This window comes from Oculina patagonica, chromosome 9 (genome assembly GCF_052425735.1).
Source record: "Oculina patagonica isolate OP01 chromosome 9, crgOcupat, whole genome shotgun sequence".
Classification (NCBI taxonomy): domain Eukaryota; kingdom Metazoa; phylum Cnidaria; class Anthozoa; order Scleractinia; family Oculinidae; genus Oculina; species Oculina patagonica.
In genome coordinates, this window is record NC_135766.1 from 18,267,503 (window position 1) to 18,290,128 (window position 22,626).

At 38.3% G+C, this 22,626-nt stretch overlaps 2 protein-coding genes across 3 annotated transcripts in view; one reads left to right on the top strand and one right to left on the bottom strand.

Moving 5' to 3' along the window:
* LOC144666328 (exocyst complex component 3-like) overlaps nucleotides 1-19,479 on the top strand; it is a 51,962-nt gene extending 32,483 nt beyond the window's left edge. The window contains exons 26-30 of one of the 2 annotated variants that reach the window (XM_078527727.1): nucleotides 16,755-16,956; nucleotides 17,463-17,542; nucleotides 18,130-18,197; nucleotides 18,310-18,409; nucleotides 18,858-19,479. In XM_078527727.1, coding sequence (XP_078383853.1) covers nucleotides 16,755-16,956; nucleotides 17,463-17,542; nucleotides 18,130-18,197; nucleotides 18,310-18,409; nucleotides 18,858-19,085 — 678 coding nt within the window. In that variant the 3' untranslated portion in view covers nucleotides 19,086-19,479. Of the gene's footprint in view, nucleotides 1-16,754; nucleotides 16,957-17,462; nucleotides 17,543-18,126; nucleotides 18,198-18,309; nucleotides 18,410-18,857 lie in introns of both variants that reach the window. The other variant, XM_078527726.1, reaches the window with a different exon arrangement.
* LOC144666459 (uncharacterized) lies at nucleotides 6,065-8,329 on the bottom strand. Its single transcript, XM_078527901.1, has 2 exons — nucleotides 8,092-8,329; nucleotides 6,065-6,587 (listed from the first exon to the last, which is right to left on the bottom strand). The coding sequence occupies exons 1-2, from the start codon at nucleotides 8,206-8,208 to the stop codon at nucleotides 6,423-6,425; spliced, it is 282 nt and encodes a 93-aa protein (XP_078384027.1). The 5' UTR covers nucleotides 8,209-8,329; the 3' UTR covers nucleotides 6,065-6,422.
* Nucleotides 19,480-22,626: the final 3,147 nt, after the last annotated feature.

Genomic DNA, 22,626 nt, shown 5'->3' on the forward strand with positions numbered 1-22,626 from the left:
AAGTTTTGTGTCTCCAAGCAGAATGCTCGTTATCAGCAATGAAAGTCGAAGAGATACAGAAGCTCGAGTAAAATTCTAACTGCTGTGAAATGAACATCGTTTGAGCTTGACGTGTATTTATAGATTGCTCATTTAACAGCAAATAATCGGGAGAAACATGAAAGGGTTACAGTCGTTTATAATAAGCAGTTTTCAGGTATTCTTTGCTTATCTTGAACAAATACATGATCTTTGTCAAAGATATGGCGATTTTTGAGCGTACGATCGTTTCTCCAAATTTTTATGTCGGCAACTTTATTTTGTTGTCGAGATTATACGCTGTTGTTATTCAAGTATTCGTTTCACAAGAACTTCTGTTGCTCGCATTTCCCAAATCACTGTTTAAGAAATTGCCCATTCCGTAACAGGGTCATTCTTACTTTTTCTTTAAAAATTACTAGGAAAGCAAGAATGCCATAGAACGGTTTTATACTAGTGAAAATACCTGTCAGACATAACTTCAACTGTTTGTGTTATCTGGCTGTTTTCACAAATATGCAAATTTAGGAATTCTTAAAGTGCCTATCTTTAACTATTTCACGCTTAAAGATTCCTCTAAATCTTTTCGCCTACCTTTTGGCCAAACGAAGTTTTGTGTCTCCAGGCAGAATGCTCGTTATCAGCAATGAAAGTCGAAGAGATACAGAAGCTCGAGTAAAATTCTAACTGCTGTGAAATGAACATCGTTTGAGCTTGACGTGTATTTATAGATTGCGCTCGAGCTCCGTTAATTAAGTTTATTCATTTGGCGATCAGATAAAAATCAATGAATGATCAGAGTTATTAAAGTCCATTTCTAAGCACGAGAGACACGGAAGTTTGTTTCAGAAGCATTTATGCATAGAAATACCGGTTTATTTTTGAGCGGGAAATCTGCATTTATAATAGCTGGGAGTTTGGGGTGTTTTTTGGTGTAGTTTTTTTCTGAGGGGGCTCGGGGGGGGGGGGGGAGGGGGTGTGGAAGTGGTGCCTTCGTATCCTCTTTTGTTCTTTTACACAGTGGCCTGAATTTGGAACAGTTCGGGGAATTGATTATCAATTACTCTTCGTTATGCCATGTCACCCCTTAATGTGGGAGCGCCGTGCCTCAATTTACGATAAAAAAATTTATGGCCGCCCGGTCCATTTATGTAGTTCTCCGCCAGGTCTCTCAATAGGCAGGTTACGAGCCTAGTGGCCCATCCGGCCGGAGCTCATACCGGTTTCCGCAACGTGAAGCGACAACGAGTATTTTTTACTCCACCCGGATGGGATGCTATTCCATCGCAGGGCTACCTCCCTTCCCGAAAAGCTAAAGATTGACTGGTAATCATTTTTTAACCTGGGTAAGGAAAGGGACTCTGGGAGTTGAGAGGCTTTCCAAAGAACTTAACGCATTGTCCCCCAAAAGCTCTATCCAGGACTGTTTGGTCCAGAGTCCAGCGCAGTGACCATTGTTAGGCCATCACGCTCCCCAACCGTGAAAGAAAGTGCAAAAATCTGCTTGTATAAGCCCTGGGGTTGTACAGTTTGGTACGAAATGTGGGCTTTCAAATGTGGTAGGTCTTATATCCGTGGTTGGGGTGCGGTGGCTTAAAGCGAAATTAAAAAAACTTCTTGTTTTCTGAAAAACGTTTTTATAAACTGATTTGAATTACATTAATGAATTAAAGGGACAGTGTCACCAAGATTTAATAAAATTTAAAACTCTCAAGACGGTAACCTGGTAGGAAAAAAGTGGCCTTAAACTTTGACAGTTGACTTGGAAGAAATATATGGGCCTTGAATTGGGAGGGCTTATGAGAGAAAAGGATAAAAACGGGAATTTCACAGAATCTGCTCAACAGCGTACTCTCGAACAGCTTTCATTTATCTGCCCACTGTCTTTTCTCTCTCCAGGTTTTAGTAAGGCCAGACCGCTATGAGTGGATTTACAATTCATATTAACACTTTTTTGAGATTTTTAAATCCCGGTTCGAGCTTTGGGGGGATATTGCGTTGAGTTCTTCGGAAAGCCTCTGTACTATCATACCGTATCTACTCGAATAAGCGCTGCCCCCGAATAAGCGCCGCCCTCGAATAAGCGCCGCCACCGGCGCCGCAGTCCCGATGCGGCGCTTATTCAAGGAAATCTGTTTAACTAGAAACAGAATTCTTTTCCATTTCTTTCCATCAAAAGCGACGTTCTGCAGTTCAAAGTGCTTGTTTTACCGCTCAGTTTTTCTATTGAACATTCTTCAGTACAATCTTCAGCAAGAGACGACTTTTGGCAATCAGGGGACCCTATTTTAATAAATGTAAAGGATTAGATTCTTTGTGGCGTCAAACTTTTTAATAAGCGCCGCCCTCGAATAAGCGCCGCACTGGAGGCGTAAAAAATTTAATAAGCGCCGCGGCGCTTATTCGAGTAATTACGGTAGTCCCTTTCTTCACCTAGCTAGGTCGGCGATAAGGACATACGTGATGTAAGTCATGACGCATCACGAGAGGTGTCCTTATGGAGCTCGAGAGGTTCGACTTTAATAAAAAAAAAAGTCCGAGATAACAAAAACAGCCAAGTTCTCACCTGCTTTTTTTGTAAAAATCTGGACGAAAAACATTTGTATCTTTTAACTTGCCCTAGAAAGAATTGATTCGAAATTCATTTCAAATCAATGAGGAAAATGTGTTAGCTTCACTGTTATGTTGTTCTTGCCGCGAGTAAGCCACGCCTTCTTCGAACACGATAATTACTGATGACACAAACGTAAAGTCATGTTCATTTCAAAATCAGCTCGCATTATGCTTATTAACAGATGAGCTCTTTTGTTCAACATTCAGACCACTGTGTCAGAGATCTAAAGAGGATTCGGAGGCACCACTTCCACCCCCTCCCCCCGCCTTCCTACAACAACACCAAAAAAAAACCCCAAACTCCCAGCTATTATAAATGCAGATTTACCGCTAGAAGCCGAGTATTTTTTAACCGCGTCAGTCAATAATAAACCGGTATTTCTATGCATAAATGCTTCTGAAACAAACTTCCGTGTCTCTCGTGCTTAGAAATGGACTTTAATAACTCTGATCATTCATTGATTTTTATCTGATCGCCAAATGAATAAACTTACTTAACACATTTAAAAGCCCACATTTCGTACCAAACTGTACAACCCCAGGGCTTATACAAGCAGATTTTTGCACTTTCTTTCACGGTTGGGGAGCGTGATGGCCTAATAATTGTCACTGCGCTGGACTCTGGACCAAACAGTCCTGGATAGAGCTTTTGGGGGACAATGCGTTAAGTTCTTTGGAAAGCCTCTCAACTCCCAGAGTCCCTTTCCTTACCCAGGTTAAAAAATGATTACCAGTCAATCTTTAGCTTTTCGGGAAGGGAGGTAACCCTGCGATGGAATAGCATCCCATCCGGGTGGAGTAAAAAATACTCGTTGTCGCTTCACGTTGCGGAAACCGGTATGAGCTCCGGCCGGATGGGCCACTAGGCTCGTAACCTGCCTATTGAGAGACCTGGCGGAGAACTACATAAATGGACCGGGCGGCCATAAATTTTTTATCGTGAATTGAGGCGCGGCGCTCCCACATTAAGGGGTGACATGGCATAACGAAGAGTAATTGATAATCCATTCCCCGAACTGTTCCAAATTCAGGCCACTGTGTAAAAGAACAAAAGAGGATACGAAGGCACCACTTCCACACCCCCCTCCCCCCTCCCCCCCGAGCCCCCTAAAAAAAAAAAACAACACCAAAAAACACCCCAAACTCCCAGCTATTATAAATGCAGATTTACCTCTCAAAAATAAACCGGTATTTCTATGCATAAATGCTTCTGAAACAAACCTTCGTGTCTCTCGTGCTTAGAAATGGACTTTAATAACTCTGATCATTCATTGATTTTTATCTGATCGCCAAATGAATAAACTTAATTAACGGAGCTCGAGCGCAATCTATAAATACACGTCAAGCTCAAACGATGTTCATTTCACAGCAGTTAGAATTTTACTCGAGCTTCTGTATCTCTTCGACTTTCATTGCTGATAACGAGCATTCTGCCTGGAGACACAAAACTTCGTTTGGCCAAAAGGTAGGCGAAAAGATTTAGAGGAATCTTTAAGCGTGAAATAGTTAAAGATAGGCACTTTAAGAATTCCTAAATTTGCATATTTGTGAAAACAGCCAGATAACACAAACAGTTGAAGTTATGTCTGACAGGTATTTTCACTAGTATAAAACCGTTCTATGGCATTCTTGCTTTCCTAGTAATTTTTAAAGAAAAAGTAAGAATGACCCTGTTACGGAATGGGCAATTTCTTAAACAGTGATTTGGGAAATGCGAGCAACAGAAGTTCTTGTGAAACGAATACTTGAATAACAACAGCGTATAATCTCGACAACAAAATAAAGTTGCCGACATAAAAATTTGGAGAAACGATCGTACGCTCAAAAATCGCCATATCTTTGGCAAAGATCATGTATTTGTTTAAGATAAGCAAAGAATACATGGAAACTGCTTATTATAAACGACTGTAACCCTTTCATGTTTCTCCCGATTATTTGCTGTTAAATGAGCTGATCCGCTGAATTGGCGCTGAAATGGCCAATTTACTAGAGGTTCCATAATTTTTTATTCTTAACGGTTACATTTCCCCAATTTTTTTATTAATGGAATCAATTCACCAATGAACAAGCTTTGTTCATGGTAAATGGCTTGTTCTAAATCGAGATAACAGTGGAGTTATAAGCCTTTCATTTTGTAGTAAATTTGAGACTGTTCAAAACATCGTTAACATACCTTCGAACTTCTTGGCCGTTGATCATCCAAACTCAACATTTGCCAAATCTATTTTGATATATAGAAAGAAGAAAGATAGTTCTTTATAACTATGCCAAGTATGATCGAGAAACTGTGACGGCAGGTTCAGTGTCGAACTAACAAGAACACCTTCGATCCGCCATGTTGGCGGGCCGTCACGGACGCTTCAAATCGGCCTTCTCGATATTTTCCAAAATAAAAAGAATTGAAACTTTTTAATATCCATTTGGTAGTTAGGACCCTAAAACAAGACTGCATGCCAAATTTCAGCGAAATCGGTGAGGTACGGTGTCCGCGAACTTTAAAAAAAGCTCGAAAATTATGGAGTATTACACTTAAATACGCATCTATTTTTTTCAAAAAAGGATAAAATGGGGTTTCAAATACCCGCATTGAGCAGCGTTTTCGAAAAGTTCCGTTTCCAAATTAATTGTCTCCCGTCCACACAAAAACGCAAAGCCGGCGTTTTCAAATTAATCAACTTTGAAGAGCGTTTTCAAAAAGTTCCGTTTTCGGTGGATAATTTATCCGTTTCAGTGTGGACGGCTGGCCAAACCGGAGAAGAAAAGATGCGTTTTCAAGTTTTTCCGGATTACGGGACCTTATCGAACCTTAAATTGAAAACCAGCGCAAAGTCGCGTGTGCGGGTGACAGCTCGTAGGATTGCAGTTTTTTCCACTTGTTGTCGTCAATTGTGTGGGAAATTTTGACCCAAATGTTCCAGCTGACATTCCAAGAACTTGCAGGATGGAAAAGTCGAGACAATTTCTTAACTTTTCTGAAGTTTGAGTTAGTTACGTTTAAGGTAACGCTACTTTCGTAGTGTACGTTCACGTCGACCATACAATAGGCGACAAACGTTGTTGAGACAGTTGGTTGAAATGAGTGCTAATTTTAGTCATTCTACTCTAAATCCGGTGTAGATTGTGGCACCCCCCCCCCCCCACCCCATGTGGCCAACCCTTTTCAAACTTGTTCAGAAACGAAGCAAATCTTACAGATAGCAAATCCACTTTTGTTGCAGGGGAAGGTGGTGGTGGTGGTGGGGGGGGGGGGGTGGGCTAATATCGAAAAGGTGAGGTCTGTAATTTGTTTAAGGTACTGACTCAAGAAGACCAGAATGTCTCAATGACATATTTTTTGCCCATTAAAAACTCTCAGCCAATGAGCATGCGAGAATTTCTTGAATTTCTTGTATTAATTGAATGTACTTGCTTCAATATAACTAATTAATTCTCTCTTCATGTTTCTAGTGATTGGCCATTTTAATTGCTTTGGTTTCAAATTTGCCACACTCAGTTGAAAATCTATGTTATTTGCAGTCCATTTACTAAATTGTTATGCTTTTGCATATATTGTATAACTTATCTTCCAGTTAATTTGATTGGTTTTTATGTATTTGACAGCCGTTACTCTGTTTGAGCAAATTGTATTGTTTGAAAGGTTTTACAAATTTCAGGGCTTAAAAATTGTTGGCTAAGACTGATGATAGAAAATAGACAGATCAACAGGGTGTACATGAAGTAACAGTCGTTGCCATGCAGTTATTCTCCATGGATACATTCACTTTCTCTTCAAGGTTCTAATCTTGCAAGTGTCATCTCTTGGGATACACAGTCTTTGGCATTTTGAATGCTGATTTCCTGCCAGGAGGTTGGGCGTAGTTCCAAGGATATGTAGCATGTGTTATAGGTGTCAAGTATGTGTGCTTTTTGATCACCACTCTGCCTAGTTGACTGTACAAAAACTGAGCACCTGGGGCCTAGAAAAGAGCAAAGAGTTTTGATAATACGTAAGCAACAATGTGCAATCAAAGTTGATGAAGTTACACTTGAGCCACTGGTGCAAGCGCAATGGAGCTCATCCCAGGTCTGACATAGTACAAAGTTACTAGGGTAGTTGCAACTCCCCCTGGAGGTTCTGAAGGGGATGCAAGTCCATTGTAGGTTACTCCCTAGGATTACCCATTATTCTGGGGAGGGGGTACTCTCCCAAAATGCATATACAGGTATGGGCTGCCCAAGGGGGCTGTGATTTTGGGCTCCCGATCTAGAATGGGGTATCCATTTTAGAGATGATTCCTAGAATGCGGTATGATATTTCGAAGGCATGAAAGTTTCGAATTCTCAGCAGCCAAAACAGCGTGTAAAAAATTGACCTGTTTCTAGAATGGGGTATCAATTTCAATGCAAATTCTTTCAAAAACATAGGTGCTACTTTGGAAAATGGGCAGCACATACCCATCCAAAACATACCTGAGTACCCTCCCCCCAGGCCATTTATACTTCTAGGTGGAGAGAGGCACTGTAAAAGTTATAAGTGTCTGCCCTTAGAAGGCCACAAAAAAAAGTCGCCATAAAAAAAAGCTAGAAAAATCGATTTCAGGCTACACAAAGAAAAGTATACACTGGTCAGTGTTTCTTCATTTTGTTGTCAGTAGTAATTCATATTTTCTTTAAAATAATAATAATAAAAAAGGTTGGATGCCTGTGGCATAATTGGTTCCTTATGTCGTCTTGGGCCATCTACTACTGTAACAGTACTAATCATGACAAATTAGTTCTCGGCGGGTTAAAAAAGTGGCTCCCTCTATTTTGTTCCATATCTATTGCAAAATATAGCAAAATGTTGCAAAATTTTAGATGTTTTCTTCTGGTTCCCGCCACCTTAAGAATCTCACCTTCCCATCCTCCAATCCCTTTTCTCCCAGGTTCCTGCCCTCCTTTTCCCCCTCCACATGAGCCATGCACTTGCCCAAAATTAATGGCCTCACAACCTGTCATCAGCAAGTGTCTATTGGCTAGCTACCTTAGTATTTGCAGTTTACCCCATCAATCCATGTAGGGTATTTGTCAAGGGATTCTATTGTTCTCTTGACATAAGCTTATTCAAGTTTCATTAAGCCCGGGCCAAACGAGGATGAGAGTTGACTCTCATGAGAGTTTTCGTCAACTCTCATCGACTATCATCGACTCGGGCCAAATGAGAGAAAAGACTCTCATGAAAATTCAATTCGTTTAAGTCGATAAAAGCGCATGAGAGTCGATGAGAGTGCACGAGAGTTTCAGGCCAAACGAGAGCGAGACTCTCATTACATGTAACTCTCACCCTCGAAAGTTTAAGATAAAAGTTCCCCTAGGCACGAAATATATCTCCCCCCAATTTTATCTGGGGGAAAATGATTAAACAGTCAACAAGCCAAGTTTCCCTAGTGCGTAGTGTGACCACAACTATTGTTTTGTAATTTTGAAATTTACGTTTTGTACCTTGTGATCTTGCTTTGTATGCCTTGGTAACGAACGTGCTTCGGGTTTTTCTGGTTTACTTTCTTGCCTTTCATGAGCTCGATAAGTTCGATCACACACGTTTTCCTCCTCAGTCATTGCCCTGTTAACGTCAGTCGCAGAAAAAGCTCAGTATTTCAAGGAAATTTTCAAATAAAACGCGAATTCATTTTCGCCTCGCTTACTGAAAACACAACAATGAAATGCAAAGAAATGCAAGGCGCTGTCTCAGTCGGTCCCAGTCCTAGGACCGTGCGTTAAAGATGGCGGGAAGTTCACAAAGCTAAAACTCGACCTTCTCGATAAACAAGTTGATGAGCAGAAGATTTCGGGTTCTCTTTGGCTTCAGATGGAAAGGAAGCGAAGTTTAGCTTGGAGAGCTTCTAATGGAAACATATACTCTGCTAGAAAAGTTAAAAGAGACCATTAAAAGCGATTTTCGAGGTAAGCTAAATTAGATTAGATTGTTTATTTCTCAGTCGAGGCAGCTTCACAAATTAGTGCATGCAGAGCTTTTCAAGCTTAATAAAGATTTCTTACACTATGAAACCCATCATTGTACATATTCGGTTTTATTTCCTTGATGGTGAAAATATCAGTCTTGCTTTTATAACTTCGATGAAGGGGTTTATATACCTGCCAACTCTCACGCTTTTAATATAATTAGCATTTTTTTTCGAGCATTTTAATGAGGCAAAAGCATTGAGCATTATTCGAGCATTTTAGTGGCATTTTCCGGGAAATATGATTTTTTTCCCGAGAAAATAAAAAAGAAATTAATTTTTTTAGAGAAAATGAAGACTAAAACTCAAAATTCAACTTCAACTGTACTTAGCCTCGTAGATGATTTCGAGGATTATGTTGTTTTGGCTGTATTTATGAACTTGTATACGTTGTTGTTGTTTCTTACAACACTTGTACGTTTTTGTAAGTGTTAACAGTTTTTTCAAAGTTTTTTTCAAAAAAAAAAAAACTGTTTGTATAATGAGCATTATCCGAGCATTTTAGTGACTTTTTTGAGGGAGACCGAGCATTTTAGTGGGAAAAATGGAGCATTAAGGTGGAGCATTTTAGTGGGGAAACAAAAGCATAATGTACAAAAGCCTAAATATAATAGGCGAGTCTCACGCCTGCGAGTTGAAAACTTCGATATCACGCCAACTCACGCTTACGAACCAATTTCTCACGCCTAATTGAAAAATGTGAGTTATTACAACTATAACTGAAGCACTTTCCAAAAATATGTAAACTCAAAGCAATGTGAGAAACCAAAACTCCATGTAAAATGAGTAAATGACGATACTTTCCCCGAAATCTCAAAGTTTTTGACAAGAAAAGCATTGTGAACGAGGTCATGTTTAGGCACTGGGATTGGGATATGTTCGGAACGTCTTTGGAATACCTCGGATGTCTTAGGAAAACTTCGGACATGGTCATATCATCTTCGGAAATCCTGGCACTCTCAGGATAAAAATCTCACGCCTTTGACCCAGAGTTGGCAGGTATAGGTTTTATTTGATTCATAACCTTAACTTATCTAGACTAGTCTAGAGTTTTGTTAACTTATGTTGAGACTGTATCTAAGCTAATTAAAATTAGCTATAAGCTTAATTAGAAGTGCATAAATTTAGGCACCCTTTTAAGGGAGTGAGTGGGTACGAGGGGGTGGGTCAGCAAAAAGTACTTCACAAAAGGGGAGGGCCAGAGGATGTGACCTCGATCCCTCCATTTGCACCAGCTTTCCCCTGCCTCTAAATAATGACCGGTCCCTTACTTGGCAGCTATTCACGGCTGTATTTGATTCTGGCCAAGTCTCGGTGGTCAAGTGGTGGTGGGGGGGGGGGGGTCTTAACTCAGGGGCATTGGGATTTTGGTTTTTGATGATGGGTGACACCACGTGAAAACAATCAATACAAGTATACGACCCCATCTTAAAGGATAAATTGGTTTTTTAGCTGTTTTGATCTGAAGTAAGGAAATTATTAATAGATTTTTCTTGTTTGGTCTGGAATACTTGGGTAGGGGACTATTGGCTCCACCAATGTTCAGGGGCAGAAACCTTGTGTTTGAGCATTGTCCCCTGAGCATTGGTTGTATTATTGCTCTTCCGGTTCCCCAAACACTGTTTGAGTATTTCTAGCAAGTCATTGTATTTTGTTCCATATTTCTGTAAATCCCAGAATTTGAAGAGAAGTGCAATGAAGCGAATAAGAAGATTCAGCATTTGGAGAAAGAAAACAGTCTGGTTAAAGGGCTGAACAATCAACTTCAAGAAGAAAATGCCAGGTATAATGTTTAATTTTTATTACACATATTTATCACTTTGTTATATTGTAGTCTCAGTCACAATATAAGATTAAGATAATTATATTAAAAACCCCTATTCCACATGTACCGGTACTTTGGTCAAGTAGTAAACACCAACAATAACAACATCTTTATTATTTTGTAATCTTTCTTGCCTCTTTCTTCTTCTTCTTAAAAGGATTATTTCCAAAAAAAAATATTAAAAAAATCTATTACATGTAGAGTACTGGCTGTCTGGAGTAACCATAGGGGCTAGTGGAACCAGACAGCCAGTTGACATTAGCATTAAAGATGAATACCAGTCCGTACTGCGCAATCTCGGCTGCAATGTTTATGTGAGCCTCACACGAAGGAATGTTTACAAGCAAAACTAAAATTCCGTGACAAACTTACCTTTTTCTTCATTATTAACGCCAGATATCCTTGCAGAACAAATAATAACAAGTAGAAGAACCTTGACGCTATTTCTAACCGACGTTTCAGCTCATCGGAAATTCTTGAACGAAACGAACTGTAATGGCGGACTAAAAAACTTTATGTATGCTGCCACCGAAGTGTAACGTTTCAACGAATTCAAAACAAAAAGGAAAACAAACCCCAAGTCTGCGCAGTACGGACTGGAAATCAGCTTTAAATGAAAAAAAAAAAACTACAGGCCGGGAGGTTAGAACAAAATGCACACATAAAAAAAAAAGAGAGAGAGAGACTTTCACTAGTTGCTGTGGAAACTACATAGAGCACTTCTATGTAAGCATCAGTCTAGTATTTAACCACCTATAGAGATTTGGGGTATGGATTTCATCTTGATGAAATCTGTAAAAAATGAGCAGAAGTCTGGAGATTTTCCCAATCTGTGGGGGGTGGGGACAGCGGGTCCAAGGACTCTGAACCTCCCATTTCCCGTACCTTTTACTCCCAGTTCCTGCCCCTTTCTTTGGTGGTTCCTGCTTCTTTTTGCTATTTTGTATTGCAAAAAATTTGTAATATTGCAAAACGTTTTCTCGATTTCTCCCAGTTCCCACTACCTGGGAATCCCACTTATTGCCATCTCTTCTCCTGCCACGCATACCCCTCCTCCTCCACTCTCCCACATTCCTGCCTCTCCCCTGTCCCCCTCCAACAACCACAAAAACTTTGTGATTGTTAAAAAAAAAATTATTCAGTGAGTCAAATATTTTTTCTAAAATTTAATAATAATTGTAAAATCTTAAACACTACATGTAGCTCTCACCCCACCCCCTCCCTTGACATTATATTCCGGTGTCTCAATACATCATGGCCACCTCACGCTTGCAATAATACTGTAAACACCTTTAGACTTTCGAACACTAGCATCACATTCAGTAGAGTAGCATTACTGTTTATTTCTTCAATTGCAACAACAGAAACTTCATGGAGTAACAATAACCATGATGAAGTCTCTTCAAAGGGAGTGAGAGGGGGACTTGTTTCTTAATGATTTTGTGGAGATGGACTTTTTCTAAATACTTAAACATAATTTATACAAGGCATAATATTGTTGTCTACACTTTGGGTATTTAAAATGCTAACAGTCTATCTTTCTTATATACTAGTCTTAAAGAAACCTCAGCAAGATTAGAAAAAGAACTTGCATATAAGGATGAAAAACTCAAAAGGTGTGCCTTATAATCATAAAGTCTCCTGGATAAATTCCAACTTTTTTTTTATTTTTATGGTTAATGTTACATATTTTATGCAAACAACTAAGTTTATATACTGCAGGTATTTACAATGCCATCCAGAAAAAGTATTTGCTTGAAGAAGTGAGTCTGGAATTTTGTAGTAATTAAAAACCAGAAATAACTAATGAGTTTTCTCTTTTAATTTTCAAGAAAGAGAGTTTTGGAAATTAAGTTTTTCAAATGTTAAATAGTGCAGTTTAATGTTAAATATTGAAATGATTAACCATTTTAACCCATTTTTGAATTAATTTTGCTTCCAGGAAACATGAAGAATTGTGTAGAAAAGAGCAGTGGTGGAGTCAATATCTAAAGACAACTGAGCATAGACATAAAGGTCTGACAGACAGTCATGTAAACAGACAGTTATGTATTACATGACTGTCTGTTTACCAGCCATTGTACAGTTGAATCCCGATAACTCGAACCTTCAAGGGAAATCGAAAAAGGTTTGAGATATCAGAGTTTGAGTTATCAAGGGTAAAATAAGTAAGAAAACAACCTGGAGGGGAATCGGAAAAGGTTCGAGTTAGTGGGAGGTTTGAGTTATTGGGGGTTCAAGTTATCGAGATTCAATTGTAGCTACATGTAGAAGCTAGGAAAAGCTCTAAAAATAAAGTGAATGAACTGGAATGAAGAAAGTTCTACTAGGGATTTTTTAAGGGGTGTGTGATAAGTAAGTGATGTCAGGGAAATTTTGAGGTAACCACTAATTCTTCCCTGATTTAACTATTTTTTGTCAATTTTGAACTGACTTGCAATGATCTAAAGGCAATAAAATATGTATTGATTAATATTAACAGAAAATTGCAACATTTCATATGCCAGTTTAAACCCCTTCCAGGGTGCAAAGAAATCGAATTTTCCGAATTTTAATCCCAACAGGTTTTTAAAATTTGAAAATTCTGGTGTCTTGCAATAGTAGACCACACCCCCTAACTTTCACACCCTCCCCCCCCCACCCCAGATAACAAGCCCCCCCAAAATGTTTTATTATAAGAATTTTACAGTGATACTACATTAATAAAAATGTTGCCATGTCTTTTTTTCTGAGACAATTTATTTAAATGTGTTTTTGTAGTCAAAACTTCAACTTTTGTATTTTCTTTCTTGATCACAGCAATAAAAAAGTATGGTTCTTTTCCTGCTCACATCCTTGAAAAATATGTGAACAAAGATATCAATGAATTGATGTAAGTTGCTCTGTGAAAAATTTGTAAACATTACAGGGCTGCAAATAACAGTCGGTCATCGGACATTGGCCGACCAAAATTTTCTCATGTCCAATGAAATCCCAAGTGTGGTCGGACATGATATCCGGACAATTTTTTTGATCATAAATCATCTACGGCAACAATAAATAAGAATCTGTCCAACCACAATTTTGTTTTGTCCAAACAAGATGGTGTCTTAGTAGACCATATGTCCTTTCAAGTGAAAAAAAAATATTTGCAGCCCTGACATTAGTTCATCACCAAGTAAATTGTCTTGACAAGCTTTTAGACCAGTCGTTAATAACACTCACCATGTTTCATGCAGATATAATATATTTTTATTAAATACTGTAGCTTCACATTGAGGCCCTATGCGTCAACTTGGCGCCAGGGGACAAGTGAAGTGAAGTAGCTTCACATTATCTCTTTTACTCGTTAAGTACATGTAATATGCCATCCTTCTAGAGCACGACAACCATGTATAAACGATTATGCAGTTTTGAGGCCTAGTAAAATGTAATCCAGGTTGGGCTTAGGTGCATAGAAAGCCCAAACTAAGGTTGGGGGAGGGAAGGGTACTGCTAGTATTGAGCCAACATGCTCTTATAACCCTTTAGGGTTAAGCAATATTTCTCTTTATTTTTCATCTCAAAGTCATGACAATTCTCCTTTGGAAATTTATTTAAATCATATTGATAAACTACAGTAAGATAATTTTTCTTTGATGCTAATATAATTTGACCGCGTCAATTCTGTTCCAGGAATGATGTGGCCCCTGACAACTGTTCTACTTTACAAGACAGTGAGCTGAGCAAGAAGCACAGAAACCTGTCCACCTTTAAGATCAAAAGGAAGGTTCGGTACAACAAGGTGTCAATGACAAGATCTGGCGCTGCAGAGGAAACAAAAACAAAGGCGTGTCATGAAGATAACTCGCAAGTCAGCAGAGTGAGTGAACAGCATGAAAAGTCAATGGAAGAGGTTGATGTTCATCTTTTTCCTGATGCCAATGAGAGTACAAAGCTTTACCAGAATTCATCTCACAACCTTGGCAGAAAGGTGTTAGCAGATGGAATTCCTGTCCAACCTGAAATTCTGGTCCAAGAAACTGAGGATGTCTATTCAGAAGAGCTTGCTGATGGCTTTCATTGCCCATTAGGCGCCCCGTCTGCAGCAAGTACCCCACTGGCCGCAGTAGACTCTCCCCTGTTTGCTTATGACAACGATGACAATGATGTGAGCGTTGACATTCTAGAAGGCATGCCTGGAAAATCTACTTGCGATGACACTGTGGATCTTTTAACCAATGCTAAGGCTCGACTGGAAAATCTGCCCAAATCTGATTCGCAGTTTCCTGTTGACCTGTCATACACCCAACCACAGTCGCCAACCATTCCAAGCCGCACTCGCTTTCTGCAACAAGATTTGAACCTGACGGCAGACTGTTCTGTGTCACTGTTACCTCATGGCATGGACAAGGAGGAGGAACAGAAACCCAAAACTGATTCTCAGTCCAGAGTGACCAATGACAATGATGAGACGGTTTTCATAAGCAAAGAAACGGAAGAACGGCCTCATAAAGAGAGAACTGAAAACTGTCACAAGAACAAAGCAACAAAGCAAACAACTCTAGATGCAAAATATTTAAAAACAAAAGTAACTTTGAGCGAAAAGGATACTAATGCAGGCAAGAGAAAACGGGAAAGTTCCGATGAATGCGAAGACAGTACATGGCCAAGTAAAATTAAGGAATCAACGGTTAGTGTTGACTTAATTTATCAGAATTAATCACAACAAGCTTTTTGCTATTTAGTATTTAAACTGTAGTTTTGCAACTGGCTTTGATGCATTTACATGTTAAAAATAAGACATGTTCAATGTGAGAAAAAATGGAGTATGTGGTCGATGCAATGCACCTGGGCCGGATTTTAATAGATAGATTTTACAATTGCACAAGGGGAAGAGCTGAGTAAACCGTAGAAGCCATGCAATTTACAACAGGACGGTAATCATCAACTTCAATTTGATTAGGGTAAATAGGCGACGTTTCGAATTTGGAATGCAGCCGTTTTCAGTGTTAGCTCTTCATCGATGCAAATAGCTAATGCCGACTAGCTAAGGGTACGGTGGCTAATATACCTTAATTAACATTAAGTTGACAATTAACCCGCCGATGCAGCACAACAGTTTCTTCAGAAACTAATTGCTTAGATAAAATTTATAACTGCCCTCAAACACAGTGAATTTCCTAAGTATACAAAGAGTTTTAAGGGGGCTAGGTCACGGTATTTTAGTTTATTCGATTTATTTTTTTAATTAAGAGCTCTTAACTTCAAATTGGCAGAGCAAAAGTCATTTATTGGCAAAATCACGGTCACAAAACAGGTTTACCCGAACGAAATCTGTTTTAATCTTCTCGAAAATTGCCCATCCATGTCGCTTTTTGGCCTTTCTGTGTTCCTTTTGAGTTCTTTTACAGTTTTAAGCCGTTATTGTCATTTCAGTTAAGGTATCACGGAAGGAAAACTGGCGTTTTCGTTCCAAGTCAAATTGTGTGAAAACCATCAACGATAACCCCAATAAAGTATATATTTTCTGAAAGCTTATTGAATAAAGATTGTAATTTTGGATTTTGCTTTGATCATATAGACCATAATAAGCAACGTCAGCATTTTGTTTGCAATTATGATGTTGCGCAACTTAAGGTTTATTTGAGAACACATTTACATGAGAGCCAAAACTTTTATGTGGAATTTGATCTACATATATTGGTCTAAAAAACGGTGTCTCAGATTTTCTTGCTCCATTAATTTATAATGAATTTTTAAACTTTAAAATGGCATTTTTAGGGCTTCTTTAGGATTAAAAATTCATAAAAAATTAATGGAGCAAGAAAAGAAAAATCTGAGACACCGTTTTTTAGACCAATATATGTAGATCAAATTCCACATAAAAGTTTTGGCTCTCATGTAAATGTGTTCTTAAATAAACCTAAAGTTGCGCAACATCATAATTGCAAACAAAATGCTGACGTTGCTTATTATGGTCTATATGATCAAAACAAAATCCAAAATTACAATCTTTATTCAATGAGCTTTCTGAAAATCTATACTTTATTGGGGTTATCATTGATGGTTTGCACACAATTTGACTTGGAACGAAACGCCAATTTTCCTTTCGTGATACCTTAATTCTATGAACATAGAAAGGAGAAGAACGACACGTACACATGTCTTGGTTGTCTCCAGAAAATATCAAAAAACTATCTCTGTCGGTTATGTGGGCCAACTTCCTGTTAGGTACATGTAGTATTAGCAAATTTTGCCATTGTCAATGTATTCTTCTATAAATACCAGAATTAATTATATTTAACTTACCTTAAATAGATCAATTTACACAAATTTTTCAATCCTACACCCTTTAGGAGGAGCCGTCTAAAACAGTTTTTAAAGTTCCCATGTTGCCACCACCCAAAACTCCAGAAGTAGTTCTATTAGAGGAGTTCCCTGCACGAGGATCTGGAAAGAAGTCTTGTAGCACTCCCCTCAGCAGCAGTGGAGATATGACAGGGCTTTACACAAGTGGTATGGACCTGTTCGGCAATATGGACGATAATCGGTCACCAGGTAAATCTCGCACTGAATGAGCTTTTAAATTTCTTTTGAGTAACTTTGTGATTTCACTAAGGGCCTGTTTATTATATTTGGAGAAAAGTTGTCCCTGGTTGGAGGTTTACCCTCCATACCAAGCCATCCTGAGCGAAAGAGCTTTACAACAATTCCCTCTAAATAGCTGCAAACCGTTTATGTGCAAAATGACAAGGGCACGTGCTTGAAAGGCAGAGTGACCCTTGGGGGCAAGTCGTGACGATTCAACTTTTTTTCCATGTAAACATTTTGACTATGTGGAAGGCAATGGTGGGCTAATGGTTAGTGCAGTGGACGTCCGATCAAGTGGTCCAGGTTCGAGCCCTCGCCAGGGTACCGTGTTGGGTTCTTGGGAAAGTTGCTTTACTCCTATAGTGCTTGTCTTCACAAGGTGTATAAATGGCTACCTGCTAATTTAGTTGTGAGAATACCTTCTAACTTGTCCTTTAGCACTCTTACGCGTTAAGTCTGTTTGAAATTTGCAGATTTGCAAGAAGAAAATGAAAGAGAACAAGATGGTTCACAAGAAAGTAGTGACAAGGAAAATGTTTTAAACAAGAATAAGGTGAGTAGCATGTTTATAGCTGTTTGTGTCCTGCCACCACCTGTTGACACAATACAGTACCCATATCTCGTAGATAGAAAACTCAATCTGATTGGTCAATTTTATTTTTTCTAAGAGCGACTCCTTTCCAGCGCTTGATTTGAAGTGTTTTCCTTTCTCCAGGGCGAGAAGTACATGCTTTATGAAGATCTTTCCTTATTAGCACTGTATTAGTTCGTTCCGTACTGTAAAGTAAGATTCTCCGCTTTTTTTCCATCAAGAAAAAAACTGCAGTACAGACCACGAACTCAATTGATATGAGTATTGAATACAATACAAAAGGCCATTTCCGAGTTACCCTGTGTCTCTGTCTCAACACAAGTCTACGTGCGAAACCATACAGGCCCATTTTAATACAAATGAAACTCATTTTCATTTGAATGGTTTCGCACGTACTCTCGTTTTGAAACAGAGGCAATGGGTAACAAGGAAATAGCCTATACAGTGCATTGTAGTGCACTGCAGCGCATTACAGTACGTTACATTCAATTGCAGTGCAGTGCAATAATTTTGGAGTCGTCTGACCGATTTTCTTTCTTCCGTAGCAGAATGACAACAAGGTGATACAAGAAGACAAGCTCACAAATGAGGACAAGTGCCCACCGATAGAAGTGAAGTATGTCAATCTCTTTATTTCGCATGTATATATTACGTTTTTGTCATTGTCTGAATTCTTCACTTCATTTGTGCCTTGTCCAGAATGAATTACAATCTTTATACTTTACTAGGAATGGTGCCGCTGAACCGAATTTCAAATATGTGGAAGTTGTTCGAAAGAAAGATGAAAGAGCCAAGTTAAACGGGTATAAATGCCGTGACTGCCAGGAGGTATAAAATTATTATAAATGTGAAATGTGATACTTGGGTCTTGCATCATTTGTTGGTGTGAGTTGACGTTGCGATATACGTGAATGCTACGTTTTTCGTACGTTTCAGATCTTTTCATTCATTTACATACATACATACATAAACTTTATTTAAGTGTCAATGGTATTTAGCTAAAGAGCTAATTGGGGACACTAAAATAAATATTACAATTATAATATTATAAATACTACATTTGTCTCTTTGAGGTTTTATACGATCTCCTGAATGAAACTTTTAGACAATTTAAAAAAAAAAAAAAAAAAAAAAAAAAAAAAACTGTACCAAGAAAGAGAATGGAATCGTTGCTTAGTGGATTTGAAGTAAATAGGGGAAAATGGTGAATTCTGCAATCGACGTATAAAATAAACTTCATTCTCCTCGACTAAGCTCATTTCGTTTTCTTTTTCAGTATTACCAGGGTCTTAATCTTCCTGAAAATGAGCTGAAAAAGCGTTTGAAGCACTGTTCACGTCACCGAGCAAAGTTCTCCCCTCCCCCCTCCACCCCTCCAGGATTCTGGAACCTAAGTTTTCCCGACACTCAAGAATACATGGACAAAGGCTACCTGAAGACTGAGTCTCAAGCCCCGGCTCCAAAGAGACTTCGGAAAACACGACGAAATAAGATCGCAAAGTAGCGACACTTCTCCGTTGATGTTACGGTTGGTGCCGAAGAAGAAACGGTTTTTTCGTTAAATCGCGAAGATACGTCCAATAGTCGCCAGGATCACCGATGATGTCAAGATATTTGCCGAGGACAACCGAAGATCAACCGAACAGTAATTGAAATATTAACAAAATTCATCATGGAAGACAGATCCTCTGAATTCTATCAATTTTCAACATAGGAAACAAGTGTAAAGCCTGCATTACATACACTGTAAAATATAAACCGTTAGGGTCGGAATATTTATTGCATGGATACGTGCAAGAAGCTCTTTTTTTTTTTCAAAAAAATAAAACGCAAACAAAAGCAACATCAATTCACCAGGTGATAAACTCTTTCATAAAGAAATACAAAAACAAAACACATAAAACAATTTTTTTGCCGTCAGGTCTTAAAAGGTAACTGGCATCAGTTTCCAGCACTTTGCTCTTTGTACTTTGATGGGTCAGCACTACAAATGTAATGGTAATGGTATTAAACAAATACCCAACATTGTTAAGCAAATTGTGGTTATTTTCTTAATATCACTGGTTACCATAGCAACAGTATAACCTGTAAAAACACCCTTAATTTTAGCTTTAAGCGCTTATAACTCAAAAACGAGCTCTTTGACCCCATTTTTCATTACCGAGTAATATCAGTATGGCAAGATACAATTTTTTGCATTTTTTTTTTAAAAAAAAACCTTCGGAGCGGTTGCCTAGCCACCTTAAATTTTTGAAAATGTTCTTGCTTTGTGTATTCAGTTATTCTAAAGACGATCTGTCGAAAGTACTCTCGATGTCGCTGAGTTGTGGTTCAACTCAGTCATGAATGGTGGGTAAACGCCATGGGTTGTGGATAACAAAAAGTAACAGAACAAAACAGCTAATTTTGCATTTGTTAGCACAAATGAATATCATTATATATATATTCCACCTTTACACTATGATTAGCCAGTGAAGCAGTCCTTTCTTTTTCAAAAAAACACAAAGAGGCCAAAAAAATGTAGAGTAGGGTATGTGAACGCTTCGATCCGATTCCCACGTTTTCAGCTGCCAATTGACCATAACATGGATGACCAATATCTTTGATACAAACCGACGTTAAACTTAATGTTTCTTGGGAGATGATAAGATGACGTTCTCCTTCCCCCGGTTGAGTTACGTTGCCTTTTACTTCCCTTCTCCTTCCCAAGAGTCTGTAGGGTGGGTCGGCGGGCGCGCTTGCGCTCACTCGATATCCAATTTTTTTTCGGCTTCATGGGTTTGCCAAATTTCCTTACAAATGGTGCTCCGCTGGCGCGCTTTGCGAGCTGGAGCTCCACTATCGCATAAAGTTTTCCAAATAAGGACATGTTCGAACTAGGCCGACAAGTTTGGTTTGATGTTTACAAAAAAAAATATTAATAAAATATAAAGAAAATGAAGTAGAATAAAATAAATATTTTGAAATTGCGTTATTTTTGTCTGTAAAAGAAAACATGCAAAAGTCAGATATATTGTGATTGAAAGTACGGTTAAGACAGCAAGTTTTAAAAGTAATATATTTAAAAGCAGAACAGCAGCTAGTTTCCCTTTAAAAAAATATATTACTATTGAATCCTTTTTTTAAACGTGAGCCTGTTTTTAAATGCGTCTAAAGACATTTGTTTTGTGGCAGCTGAGAAACTCCACCGCTTAATGCCATGATTGTTTTGGTGGTTTTCTGAAAGGTAATTCCAGGTGCGGAATTGTTCTTTGTAATTTACAATGTATCAATCTTCTACAGCTATGATACAGCGGCTTTGTTTTCGATATAAAAGAAAGAATATCCCCTACCTTTGACTAATACTTGCTTTTGTAAATAGGTGGGTTATTTTCAGTTTTTAATGAAAACTCTTCCCAGGAAACTCAATTCGGGCAATAAGCTGCTATATCAACTCTGCATGTCGCATGCGTGAATTGAGTTAATTGGAATGCTCATGCTGATGTCCTTTTGAAAAAAAAAGGAAACAAAAAAACAACAGTGGCTTTTAGCTTAACTTTTCCGTGTATCAAAACACTGATGCTGACTCCGGTAGATGCCAACAACTGTTGACAGGAGAAATCAAAAATAATCTCTCAGGTAAAGTAAACTTCCTCATTTTCTTATTTTCCTTTCTTAAATAGCTTTTCTTCTTATTACAACTAGAATTAAAAAGGCAGTATGAAGTTACCGTATTCCTCCTAATTTTCGCGTGTACTTAATTTCGCGAAAATTCGGGAGCCGAATTTCGCGAAATACGAGTACTAGTTTTCGCGATTGCAAAAAAAAATTAGAGCAAAAGTGTATTAAATTTTGCAATTTTGTTAGTGCTTTATGGATCAAGGAACTACTAGAAATGTACAAAGTTCTGGCTCATTGTAACTACAAGGAGCCTGCAAACGGAAACTTTTTAATTTGGTGTCTATACTAAAGATCGATGTTTTGGCCGATTTTTAAAGATGAATTCCAGTCCGTACTGCGCAATCTCGGCTGCAATGTTTATGTGAGCCCACACGAAGGGAATGTTTACAAGCAAAACTAAAAATTCCGCGACAAACTTACCTTTTTCTTCATTATTAACGCCAGATATCCTTGCAGAACAAATAATAACGAGTAAAAGAACCTTGACGCTATTTCAAACCGACGTTTTAGCTCATCGGAACTTCTTGAACGAAACGAACTGTAATGGCGGACTAAAAAACGTCATGTATGCTGTCACCGAAGTGTAACGTTTCAACGAATTCAAAACAAAAACGTAAACAAAGCCCGAGTCTGCGCAGTACGGACTGGAAATCATCTTTAAGCTGAAGAAAACAGTAATCAAGGGAGGGTGCTAGTCAAAAACAAGACGGAAAGATATTTCCAAGAGTAGATATTTACAGTTCCAAACATTTAAAGTTTTTATTGTTTTGATCAATAATATTTTCCCGTATTTAAATTTCGCCCAATGTTTTCATCGCGCGTATTAAATTTCGCGATTATTTTAAAATCGCGAAAATTAGTACTCGCGAAATTTAGTAAGAATAAGGTATTTTATGTTCTTGTAGCACAAATAACTTATTTTGCGCGAAGGAGTCGGTCTACAGTTGAACATACGTACATTCTTTCAATATACTGTTTAAAATATAAGTGCGGCCTAGCCAGACTAGCTATGATGACCATGTTCCATCGCTAACTGACAACTTTGAAACACCTAGCTTTCGATTGCTGAGCTGCAATCAAGATAACGCCATTTTCTACATTTGAAAATGAATATTATATATATGACCACAGAAGTGCAATGAAATTAATCGTTTCTGCATTATTCTCGTAGTATCCTGTGTTGTTAATTTCGGCAATGTTTACATTTTTAGAACACACTTCATTGTTTGACAGGTGTTTCGTACGCTTGAGTCAGTTTTGTCGGTTTTTCGAAAGTGAAACGTCGTCAATTAATTTATGATCAATGTAACTTCTCTTTCTAGTATAAATACATTTTCAAGGTGACATGTGATGAGAGTTAAGAATAAAATAGAACTGTCAGATTG

Excerpts from the sequence above, each read along its gene's own strand:
- LOC144666459 (XM_078527901.1), bottom strand. The coding sequence starts at position 8,208 with ATGACTGAGGAGGAAAACGTGTGTGATCGAACTTATCGAGCTCATGAA. Across the intron at positions 6,588-8,091 it reads ATACAAAGCAAGATCACAAG|GCCCCAGGTGCTCAGTTTTT; the intron begins GTACAAAACGTA and ends GCTCTTTTCTAG.